At 39.7% G+C, this 13,040-nt stretch overlaps 1 protein-coding gene across 4 annotated transcripts in view; it reads left to right on the top strand.

Annotated features, from left to right (window-relative positions):
* The window catches only part of lrrk1 (leucine-rich repeat kinase 1), a 191,774-nt gene that overhangs the window by 90,731 nt on the left and 88,003 nt on the right, over window positions 1–13,040 (top strand). For all 4 annotated transcript variants that reach the window (XM_048615947.1, XM_048615946.1, XM_048615948.1 and 1 more), the window contains exons 7-12: window positions 689–915; window positions 4,131–4,258; window positions 4,348–4,511; window positions 8,273–8,410; window positions 9,651–9,763; window positions 11,551–11,618. In XM_048615947.1, the coding sequence (XP_048471904.1) occupies window positions 689–915; window positions 4,131–4,258; window positions 4,348–4,511; window positions 8,273–8,410; window positions 9,651–9,763; window positions 11,551–11,618 (838 nt within the window). The remainder of the gene's footprint in view (window positions 1–688; window positions 916–4,130; window positions 4,259–4,347; window positions 4,512–8,272; window positions 8,411–9,650; window positions 9,764–11,550; window positions 11,619–13,040) is intronic.

Raw genomic sequence — 13,040 nt, 5'->3', positions numbered from 1 at the left:
TCTACAACTCCCTGGACTTTGTTCTTTCTGCCGTCATAAACGTTGGAAACATGTTTGCTGGTCACTGGTTTTCTGACACCAATTCTTTTATAAATGTGATAAGGCCACTTCCCTTCCTGAAGAAGGGTCTAGGCCCGAAACGTCAGCTTTCCTGCTCCTCTGATGCTGCTTGGCCTGCTGTGTTCATCCAGCTCTACACCTTGTTATCTAAGGCCACTTCCCTAGTTTCTTTTAATACATGTAGATGCAGTTAATTTTGAAAAAGGGTTAAAATTACCCCAATATTTCTAAAGCTTACATGAAACCATCTGTTCAGAATTTCTTGAAAACTGTGTTAGTGACATGGTATTTTTAAAAAGAAGCACAAACCTTATATAAAAACCCAGTAACTAGAGGACACAGACACAACATTGCAGGCAAAAAAAAAGTCAGTCGTGAGATGACAAACATTTTTTTTTGTACATTGTTAGGCTTTTCTTGATTAAATTTTGTGGTGTCGTGGTCAGGAATGCATTGCCTAGTGAAAGTGGTGAAAGCAGATTAATAACTTTCAAATGGTGATTGGATCTATACTTGGAAAATAAACATTTGCAAGAGATATGATGGAAAAAATGGGAGTGGGACTAATGGAAGTTGATGACCTCCTTCCGTGCTGTAATGCTCTCTTCTACTTGTGTTTAAACTACAGGGCCTGTCACTGAAGTGGTCGTGCCTGAAGCTGCCCTGGTTAGAGTTGGACTGGTTCATTGATGTTTCCAATCGAATAACAGAGCTTGATTTGTGTAGGAACAGTCTCACTTTCCTTCCTTCAGTTATTCCTTGGGGATTAGTGCATCTGAAAAAACTCAACTTGTCCGCAAATCAGCTGAAGGACCTGCCCAATGTGACCTCTTCAGAAGAAATACTTTGCTTAGGGTAGGTGACAAATCAGAAGCATAATTTCAGGGGTCTTGTTCAGTCTAACTTGTGTGTACAGTGAGTTTGGGGTTGAAGAAAGTTGAGGTAAATGAAGAGATGAAAACAGAGGCTGCTAAACTAGTAAATACTGCAGCAGCTGGGAATCTGACATGATGAAACTGCGAATACTCATAAGGTCTGTATGGAGAGGAGAGGGTTCAATTGAAGGGAAGTTTTAAAAAATAAAGAAACAAGAGAACAGAGGTGTGTCAAATATATGTGCAGCTTAAATTAGACACAGAGAGGAGAATAATGGTACAATTTCAAAGCTTTAAGGCTCTTCTGAATGCTTGCAGCATTTGTAGCAAGATAGAAATAAGTGAATATGACTTAACAGTTGTTAGAGACATGGTTATAGGGTGATCAAGACTGGCAACTTGAATATTCAAGGGTATTTGATATTCCAATAGAATAAGCAAAAATAAAAGGGTAGTAAGGTAGCTCTGTTAATAAAGGAAGGTCTCAGTGTAATGATGAGTAGTGATATAGGTGCAAGGGAAAGAAGTTAAAGGTGGGAGTTGTTTATAGGCCCCAAAAGTGTTACTTCACTGAGACAAAGTATAAATCAAGAAATAATGGAGCTGTCTAAGAAGAGCTGTACAATTGCCATGCGTAATTTTAATCTCCATTTTGACTGGACCAGTCAGATGGGCGAGAGTGACATGGAAGATGAATTTCTGGAGTTCACCAGGAAGTGTTTCTTAAAGCAGTATTTTGCAGAACCTACCCAGGAATGGGCTATTTTAGATCTAGTAATGAGGCAGGATTAATAAGAGTTCTCATAGTTAAGGCTACTCTAGCAGATAGTGATCATAACATAGTAGAATGTGAAATTCAATTTGAGAGTCTCAAACTAGTGTCCATAACTTAAATATGGGCAATTACAGAGAATTGAAGAAAGAGCTATTTGAAGCGGTCTGAGAAAATAGACTAAGGGAAAATCAGTGGATAAGCGATGGCAGACATTAAACAGATATTTCATAACGCTCAGCAAAAAATTATTCCAGTCAAAAAGAAGGACTGGATGAAAAGGATGAACTATCCGTGGTTAACTAAGGTTGTCAAGGACAGGATCCAATCAAAAACTAAGGCATACAAAGCTAGTAATAGGCCAGAGAATTAGGAATATTTTAAGAACCAGTGTCAGATGACCAAAAAGCTAATAAAGAAGAAGAAAGTTGATTACAAAAGTAAATTGGTAAGAAATATAAAACAAACAGTGAGAGGTTCTTTTGACACGTATAAAGAAACTATTGCGGGTGAATCATCACAAATTACCTTGCTACTTACTAAGAAATCTCACAGACAATAAAGTACTGAAACAACGATGTTAAACTTTATTGCATGTAGCAACCAAAATAAGACCCCTCAAGTAAGCAAGTTAAGCCTAACACCTCAACTTGGCTATTATCCAATTAATGGAATCAGGCCAGCATTCCAACAAACAGTGTTTATCTCTGGAAGTGTCCAGAGTTCGATCCTTATGCAGTGTTGTTCTTAGAAGTTCTGCGACTGGATTGTTCTGGTGTTGGATTCTTATACAATTTTCACTCTTTTCAAGGTTGTGGTGTGATATTATTGATGATTCAATAGATTCTTTCATCCCCAACATTGATTATACTTCCGGAGACCTCAAGTCTGTAACTTACTGCCGTATCAGAAGTAGCTCCCCTGTTCCTTGTTACAATTGGTGTTAGCTGTCTGTTTAAAACACAGCTTTTCTTGCAATTAACCTCTTTACTTCAGAACATGACTTCTGCAGGCAAACTTAAATTGTCTGTTTGTCATGAGGCAGCAGGTTATGAAGCAGTGTTTCTCTTCTCTCCCAGGAAATGGCTTGTGTATGTTGCTTCTTCCCAGGTACGACTATTTGACACGTTCCTCTTAATTCCTTCATAAAAGTTTCTCCATGTCTTTCACCTCGAGAAACAGTTTATTCCAGAAAGAGTTATTACTGGTTCTTTTGATCCATGAAGTTATCAAAATTGTGAAGTTTATAGTATCACAAAAGGTACTAGAGTATGGGACCCTTGGAGGTTATAACTGGGAAATTAATAATAGGAGTAGGGAAATTTCAGATAATTTAAGCATCCTTAAGATAATAGATAAGCAAGGTGCTTATGGGAGGAAAGTTCTTGTAACAAGCTCGATCATGCGGGACAAAGTATTTGCCAAACTAATGGGACTTGAGACAGATAAGTTACCAGGACCTGATGGTCGTCATCCAACATTTTATAAATAAAGTGCCACAGAGATGGCTGCTGCATTCATTGAAATAGTTTAGAACTCACTAGATTCCAGGAAGGTTCCAGCAGATTGGAAAACTGCAATTTTCAGATTAGGTGCGCAAATAAACGCTCATAGTATTAGGGATTATGTTTGAGCATGGATTGAGAGTTGCTTGACACAGAGTCAGAATTGATGTGTCTTTATTAGGTTGGAAAAGCACAACTCATGGAGTGCCACAAGGATTGGTTCTAGGGCATCAATTATTTTCTATCTATATTAATGATCTAGAGGTTCAGATTGTAATGTATTTGAATTTGCAGACAATAGGAGGGCATGTTGTGATGAGAATATGAGGAATCTGCAAGGGGAGACATAGCTAGATGAAGTGAATGGGCAGAAACTTTGTAGATGGAACTTAGTGTGTGGTCGTGTACTTTGACAGTAAGACTCAAAAGTTAGACAATTATTTAAATGGTAATTGACGCCAAACAGTGCAGTGCAGAGGGTGGTCTCATGCATGAAACATGAAACATTACCATGCAGTTCAGCAAGTAATTAAGAAGGCAAATGGATTTTGGCCTTTATTACTGGGGATCGGAGTTTAAAAAGAAGGAACTTCTTATTACAATGGTACAGGATGTTAGTGAGGCTGTGCCTGGAGCACTGTGGACAGACTAGGTCCTGTATTTTCAAAAAAACATACACTGGTGTTGGAAGCCATTCAAAAGAGATTCGCTAGGCTGCTTTCTGAGATGAAGGCATTGACTCATCAAAAATGGCTAATCAGGTTAAGCTTTTATTCATTAAAGTTTTAGAAGAATAAGAGATGATCTTATTAAAACATACAAGGTTCCGAGGGTCTTGACAGGTAGAAAATTTGCTGAAAAGATGTTTCAGTGCAGTGTCAAACATTCAGTTAACAGGATTATGTTATACTTCTGCAGTATTCTGGAAATTGATGTGTCAAGGAACCAACTGAGCTGCCTGCCCACTGGCTTCTTACATCTACCAAAGCTTGAGAAACTCACAGCTTACGCCAATTTGCTGGAAATGTTATTTGATGAGGAAAAAGGTATAGCAATCTTAATCATAGAAAATATCCCAAATTGTTTTTCTTTTTACACTGTGTGATTTGTTTTTAATTGATTCCTTTCCCTCCAGCAACAAATTGGATTGGATTGAGAAAACTCCAGGAGATTGATGTTTCTGACAATAAACTTCAGCTTTTACCCTCTACGTTCCTGCACTGCTGCAAGTCCCTCAGTAGGTTGAAAGCATCTCAAAATACACTCAAGGATTTTCCTGAACCTTGGGCCTGTCCTTTGGTAAGCACAGTTGTGCAGAGTTCTCGAGGAATGTATTTAAACTGAACAGAAAGTTGGTGGGGCTGGCGGGGTTTTAAATACTCTGCTCAGGAAATCCATAACTAATAGTTTTTTGGTAGTATAGAGCTTGAGTTTTGCTTAAAAATGATACATGCTGTCTAAGCTTTTCATTTTACCCTTATCAGGACAGATGCAAGAATGTAATCCACTCTGCATGAGAAAAGTGTACTGATTGGGGGACAGATTGACCGATCAGAGTCAAGGCATTGCCTTGGAGCATACACTACAGAGTTGTTTTCTCCTATACTTTTGTTTATGCCAAAAAAGGCACATGACATTGGCATGTTACTTTTTTAAGCAGAAGACTGATTCCTGCATATGAATATATATATAAATCTGGCAAATGTGAGACATACTGCAAGCCTGGCTAGTAATGATAAATTAATTGTTACTGTAAATCTTTGCGCACTCAGGATTTTCAACAAGTGATGTCCACCATAGAATTGCAATTCTTTAGACATTACATTCTGAGAATCACAAGTTGGTTGAGTATTTGTCTATTGTGAACAGCTAAAGGAACAGGCATTTGCTAGTTGTTGCAATGTATGGCCCATGTACCTGGTATTACTCAGTTGTGTGGTAAGCAGAAGTTATTATTGGCCTAACGACAGCATCCTGTTAGTGAATATTGATACTTGTGTTATTACTCCAAGAAATGGCTAGCTGTACATGTTGCTCAAATATTTGAGCCATCTTAGCCTTCAAGGGTACAGTTGTAGTATTCATGAGTATACATAATTCATAGCAAGCCATAATTTGATTTGAATAGCCATTATCCCACTGGATAACATTGTTGTGCTCAACTTTAGCATCAAGCTTACACGGTAAGCAAATGGACAAAATTGAGGCCAACCTTATGGCACATGGAGCAGTCGGAATTCCAATGCTTGTATTGACCACTGCTGGTGAGTTTACAGTAAACTGTAGGCTTTCAACGACAGGAATTCTTCTCAGGAAGGATGAACAGCCAGAGGTCATGATCCACATTGATACCAATGACCTGTGTAGGAAGAGGGATGATGTCCTTAAAGCAGGATTTAAGCAACCAGGAAGAAGATTCAAAGGCAGGACCTCATGAGCAGTAATCTCAGGATTATTTCTAGAGCCACATGCTAGAGAGCATAGGATTGGACAATTGAGAAGTTGAACATATGGTTGGAAAATTGGTGTTGGAGAGAGGGTATTGGATTTCTGAGGCATTAATACTGGTTCTGATGCACGTGCATAAAATGGGTGGGTTACACCATAGCAGGACTGGGATTAATATCCTTGCAGAGACATTTGCGAATGCTTTTGGGAAGATTCAACTGGATTGGTAATTGATTGGAATGTGAGAAAAAGCTCAGATTGGAGGGAATTAAAACTTATAACAAGAATTAGAAAAGTAGTAAGTGAAATTAGATGAAAGATGAAGCATAGGCATGTATTAAATAAGATCAGAAAGGAGAAAACTGTTAAAAAGGCAAATTTAAATTCATTTTAGTTGAATGTCTGTTACATTTGTGATAAAGTTGTTGATTTGAAGGCACAAATTGAAGTACACAAATTGAAGTAAATGTGTATGAATTAATTGCCATTAGAGAAGTGGCGACATAGTTACCAAGATTGGGAACTGACCATCAAATGATATTCAACATTTAGGAAGGAGAGGCTAAAAGGAAAAGAAGGTGGAATAGCAGCCTTAATAAAGGATGAGATCAAAATGTTAATAAAAAAGGATTTTAGATTGAAAGATCAAGACATAGAATCAGTTTGAGTGGAGCTGAGAAAAAGAAAAATTGGATCGAAGTTGTTTACAGTCCAGCAAACAGTAGTAGTAGTAAGGTTGGACATGGGAGAAATCAGGAATATAGAAATGCGTAAAACAGTAATAATGGGCAGCTTCAACTTATTCATAGTCTGGATCAACCAAGTCAACTCTAATACTACAGAGGATAAATTCCAGGGCTGTGTATAAGATAGAGCAACATGTTGAAGTGCTAACTAAGGATTGGCCTGTTTAGATATAGTATTCTGTATTGAGAAACAGCAAATTAATACAATTGCTGAAAAGGAGCTGTGGGAAAATAATGACCATAATAACACATAATTTCTCATTAAATTTGAATATGATGTAGTTTATCCTGAAATTAAGATCTTAACTTTGGACAAAAGTTTGGCAATTTGGATAGAAAAATGTGGATTAGAAAAATGCAGTAAAGAATTTGATCATTGGGCAATATTCAAAAAGTTACCACGTGGCCTACAACAGATATATGTCATTGTAGGGGGGGTGGAAGCACAGGTGTCGTTGGTGATCCAGTTCAGAACTCATGGTGGAGGTAGCAGAACGAAGATGAACTCTTATTTCAGCTAGATATTTTTATTCTTTTTATTCTTAAACTATTCAAAATGGTACCAAATTGTGATGACAGTTGAAGCTTTTCACTGTATTTTACTGTAAAATACAAGTGACAATAAATCGTCATTCATTCTTCCAAGGCACAGACACCTAGATGAGTCAACCATGCCTAATAAAAGAAGTTAGAGATTGCATTAGAACAATGAAACTGGCTTATTAGGAGGCCAGAAATAGTAGTAAGCCTGAGAAGTGGGAGTGTAGAATGTTGAAGAAATTGATAAAGAAAGGGAAAAGAGAATATAAATGCAGGCTAGTGAGAACTTGAAGGTGGACTATTAGAACTACTTCATGTATGTGAAAAGGAAATGATTAACTCTGGACAAATTACAGGTGAAATTAAAGGTGAGCCCATGTTGATGAAGAACAGGGAAATTGCAGAAAAACGAAAAAAAATTGTTTTGTCATCACAGAAGATACAGATAATCTCCCAGACATACTAGTAAACCAAGGGACTTGTGAAATTCAAGAACCAAAAGAATTGGTTTAGTAAAGAGGTAGTACATGAAACGTTAACTGGACTGACTACTGCTAAATCCCCTTGGCCAGAGGGGCTACATCCCAGTGTTGGAAAAAGGTGGTTATAGTAACAGAAAATGCATTGTTGGTTATCTTTAAAATTCTAAAGGTTACTGCAGACAGCAAAATAGCAAATGTAACTCCACTATTTAGGAAGAGAGAGAGAAAGCAAATGGAGAACTGCACATTTATTAGTTTGACATCATTAGTAGAGAAAGTATAAGGATTTATTATAAAAGTTATGATACCGAGACACTTAAAAAGAAATGGTGAAGTTGAAGACCGACTGCATGGATTTATGAAAGGCAAATCTTGTTTGGTAAAACACGTTGAAATATTTATGAGGATGTTCCATGTAGCATAGTGTCGAGGAGAACCAGGGATGTGGAGTACTTATATTTTCAGAAGGCTTTCGATCAGGCCAGTTCATATACTCTTCCAGACTGAGACTGTAGAGGGTCCAGCCTTTGGGGGTGTCTCCCAGTGCTCTCTATCCATCTCACACACACAGATGGCCTTCTCTTGGAGGTATGGACATTCAACAGGTCATGACTCTGTGACTGTCTTGCCATCAGAAAGTTTCTGGTCCTGGAACGTGCTCCTTTTATCAGCATATATGCACTCCTAAATCATTGATGTCTGCAATGACTTGGTCATGTGCATCATTTGGATAATGAATGTTTATAAGAAATAGTAATCACGTTTTCCTGTACTTGTCAAGAGAAGGTGGAATGCCTAAAACTAACATGATTGTTAAAGTGCAACTTCTTTTCTATATTTCTAGAAATTTTGTAACGTTTCTGGAAATTTCTTGAAATCCCTTCCAAACACTCTGAGTATCTTCTGGAAGAATTATCTTAAAGAAGCAAATTTTTCTGACAATTTGTTGAAGGACGTGCCAGCAAACATCTTTGAACTTAAGGTATTTGTGCACAATTTTGGGATTTGTTTTCTGTAAAAGACTGATGGATTGAAATAATGGAAAACCATCCACTGGGTTTCTCCACATCTCTTCCATGTAAATCCTGTGATACTGGTTAGCTTAGTTGGACAGCAGGTTTATGATGCAGAGTAACGCCAACAGCCTCAATTCCACACCTGCTGAGGTTACCATGAAGGACACTCCTTCTCAGCCTCTCCCTCATCTAAGATGTGGTGGCCGTCAGGTTAAACTATCACCAGTTATCTCTCTCCAATGAGAGAGCAACCCTGTGAACTGGTAAGACTATGGCGACTTTGCTATGATGAATAAAGGAAGCGAGAGTTGTATATTACTGTCTGCCTCCAACATTGAGTTTAGAGGCACAATGAGTTGTCCTAAATGGGAGCATGCAGTTACAGTGTAAGTAAGTTATGCTTCAGTTGTACAGGGCCTTCACCAGACCCTATCTGGAGTCCTGTGTTCAATTTTGAGCAGTATGCCACGGAAGGATATATTCATCTTGGAGAAGGTACGGTATCAATTCACCACAGCGATTAGCTGGACCAAAAGGATTAAATTGTGTGATAATTTACATAAAGGTAATTTTTTTTAAAGGGAAATCTGGAAACACTACAGCACACCATAGGTCATAGGATATGGAACTCTTATCCACCTTACGCTAAAAGCTGGGGGTAAACTGGAGCTTTCTGCTCTTACATGAATAAATTTTTCTTGGGTAACAATCTTAAACCTTATGGAGTAATTGTGCCCAATGGATTTTAATGTCAGCTTTGATTTGCTTGAATGGTAAAGCAGGCCGAGAGGGCTGAATGGTCTTCTGACTCTGCATAATCTTCTCATATTTCCCTTAACATGCAACATCTCTAGTATATCCCTGTTGGGCTTTTCTACTCCATGTTATTTCTATCACACTTGCAGACCTGAATTAAATTTACCATTTTATAGTGCTTGCCTCTAACGAAAGTGCTAGGATACTACTCATGTTCCCTTAATCTACCTCTAGAACAATATTCCAACAACTCCGCACCACCACTATCCCCTGCCCCCAAACCAACCCCCAAAAGCATGGGACTTCCCTCTCCTTCTGCTCCAGTTTCCTGTGTGTAGACTCAGCACATCACATACAGTGTTGTTGTTTGGGCTTGGTGAACATATTGATGTTAACCTATGTTGCTGTCTTCGACTATGATATCTCAAACCACTTTTTTAATGGTGACAGAACCTGAGCTCTCTGAAATTATCTGGAAATCAGATACAGTCTCTTCCTCCAGTGGATAAATGGCAGTGCTCTAACCTGAAATCACTTGATCTCTCTCGAAATCATCTTGGAAAGTAAGTACTGTCCAACACCATGTTTAAAATCAAAGATGTTTTCATTATTTGGAGCGAGCCTTGTGAGTTCATCCATGGTTCATCCTGATTTCTTGTCTTGAATGTGTCCTTGCATTTGCATTCTGAGTGGAGCATTGGGGTGGAAGCAGTGATGGGTATTTAGAAGTCATTGATCCTGCACAGTAAGTTTGGACTTTGGTTGTGGGACTTGTAGAGCCTGCCAGTGACATACTGGGCAAAAATCCTGAGATAGCCTGGGATACCCAGCACTGCTGCAGTCACAAGTCAGGGGCAGGACACATGATCATTTAATATTCCCTAGCACCCAACTCAGAATTTTCAAAGGAGGAAACTTGTAGCAATGTCAGTCACAAATGACTTACCGCAATGTGACCAATCCCCAAGACTTATTCAACTCCGCCCAGCAGTTGTTTTGTTTGGTTTACTTGGTGTTTAATTTCCATGTTTCTGCACCTAGAACACGGCAGAATGTGGGGGAGGAATCTGTTGCGGAGGGTGATCATTTACTTTCCCTATTGCCCAATGCCACTGCTGTCTGCATCTTCTTTTCCCACCCATAGTGATCTTTGTGATAAGTGTGTGTAAGTATCACCATAGAGTCTTGTGTCATACAGGACGCCTGTAGAGTTTGTGGCTCTCTATAGAGCAATCCAGTCAGTCCCATTCACCCCACTCTATCCCATTTAAGTATCACGAGCTGGATTCCCTGTAGCTGGATAATGTCTGGGGAGCTTTAAGTGGCTTGAGTTGAGATTTTTGCCCCAATCTGGTGTAAGATAAACAAGAAAATTGGTCAAGCAGGTGGTAGGTGAATTTAATACAAGAAAGTGAGGCAATGCATCTTGGCAGAAGGAATAGGGATAGGGAGAGGTAGATACCAGGACTGTCTCATGTCAGCAGTGGAGATTGTCACTGGAGCCAGACTAAGGAAAGTGGGTAGGGAGTGATTATCTCCAGGAACAAACCAACATGCTTGTAGCAAGCATGGCGATTCGAGTGGGGGTTCATGCACTGATCACTGGGAAAAGGGAAGGACACAGGGAAGGTCCCATAAAGGAGGTACCTCCTAACCTTGACTGAACAGTAAATGCTGCTGGCTTCAAACTTGATGTTGGCCTATGACTGCAGCAGGAAAAATTGCAGTGTGCAAAGAGGTCCTTCGGTGGCGCAGTTTGTTCACCTCCCCCATTGTGCACAACATAGTGCCTGGGGGTGGATGAGGGGGCCTCAAACAGCACCCATTGCATTACATCCATTTTTATGTTATCCTCTCCCTTTCCAATCCAACTCTGGGAAGGACAAAATTCAGCCTGTATTGACCAGAATTAGGCGCAGTTCTGTAGTTTTGTCTTAACCAGAGCTTTCTAACGGTTCAGCAGAACTTCTTTGCATATGAACTGAATAGCTCTATTTAAAAGCCCAAGATGTTTTGCTAATTGCTCCCTCAGTACATCCTGCCTCCTTGAAAGATCTATGCATTTAAACCCTAGGTCCCCCTTTCCCTGCAGCTCCTTCTGTGGAACTGCGCTGTTAAGTGTATAACTCTCACTATCCCTCCTGCCAAAACACATCATCTCACAATATATCAAGATTCCGTCTGCCACATGTCTGCACATTCTACTAGCCTGTCAGTGTATTGCAGTGGAGTATGGTATGTATCAGAATATTGTGCAGTGACCTATCAGGCTGTTGTGTGAAGTTTGGTGGTTGCTCCAAATTCACTGCTAATTCTTACAGCTAGATGTTCTGTTGTTTTCTGTGTGCAGGAGTGAAGAAGGAGTCAGAACTAGAAAAGCTTTTTTTACAACATGGTTAAAGAAAACTTCGGACACAGGTGAAAAAAAATCAAGAAAACTTTGGGACATATGTGGGAAGAGACCCTTCACCTCACAGAATGTTGACCCAACAGCTGAAGTTATTTTTACACAGTCCAGTTTACCTACTTTCCCTGTTTCTAATTCTGCTTCTTTCAGTGTTTTTAGAATTTCAGTCATTTATGGTCAACTATCCCATCACTTCTTAATTCATTCTTATGATATGGGTGTCACTAGCAAGTTCGGTATTTGATCATTTCTAATTGCTGTTGGGATGGTGGTGATAAATCATCTTCTTGAAGTTCGTGCTTAAGCCCCAGTGTGTTAAAGAGGGAATTTAAGGATTATGACCAGTGCCAGTGAAGGAATAGCAACAGTCTCTGCATCTGGATGTGAATGACTTGAAGCGTACCTTTGTAGGTAGTATGACCATGTGTCTGAAACAAAAGCCATGGTGCTGGAAAAAACACAGCAGGTCTGGCAGCACCTGTAAGCAAAAAACAGTTAACATTTTGACCGTTTTTCAGAATTGCCGATAGCTGGGAAAATACTAATGAGAAATGTGAATAGTTGAAAATAGGTTGGCTGTGCAAGGAACAACCCACTTAATGCAGGACCTAAGGGCTGGGTTTGGGGGTTGTGGAGGTTGGTGGTGGTGGTGGTGATGGGGGGAGGAAGAAGGTGGGGATAGTGGGTAACCAACAGAGGAGGGTAATCATGTTCCCAAATTGTTAAACTCAATGTTGAGTCCTGAAGACTATAAGGTACCTAGGTGGAAGATGAGGTGTTGTTCCTTCAGCTTACATTGAAATTCACTCTACCACTGCAGCAGGCCAGAGACAGAAATGTTGGCACGGGAACATGGTGCCAAGTTGAAGGGTGACCAGGTGGGGTTGTGGGATGTGTCAGGGGGCACAATCAGGGGAGGAGTGGAAGAGTTGGGCAGAATTAGGAGCCCTGTTGGGGGTGTGAGAGCAGAAAGTTGGGCTGGCCACTGAGGAAGGAAGAGTGGGTCAGACGTGCAAGTAGCAGTGAGAAAGGAGAATCAAGCAAGCCTCTGGGGGTGCAAAAGGCACCCTAACTAGTGCCTTGTAGCTGGGTGACAGGCTTTGGGGAGTCAGGAGGTGAGTTACTCACTGCAGTATTCCTACCCTCTGACCCGCTCATGTAATTACAGTATTTATGTGGCTGCTTCAATTAAGTTTTACATGACAGTAACCTAAGTCCACAACCCTGCAATCTTTATGGTAAATCTATATGGTGTTGCTCTTGATATAATCCTTCTATTGAGGGGAGTCTGAAACTTGCACGTAGTTCTAAATACAGTATTAAGTATTCTTGATCTTTCTACTTTCTGTATACAGTTTGTCTCATGGCTTTTTAAATTGCCCACCTGCTTTTAGGAATTCACATTTATGTTCATTTATATGACTCCACTCCAC

The sequence above is a fragment of the Rhincodon typus genome, chromosome 33 (genome assembly GCF_021869965.1).
Source record: "Rhincodon typus isolate 14 chromosome 33, sRhiTyp1.1, whole genome shotgun sequence".
Lineage (NCBI taxonomy): Eukaryota > Metazoa > Chordata > Chondrichthyes > Orectolobiformes > Rhincodontidae > Rhincodon > Rhincodon typus.
Note: the sequence above shows the minus strand (reverse complement) of the source record. Positions and strands in the feature narration are given on the sequence as shown.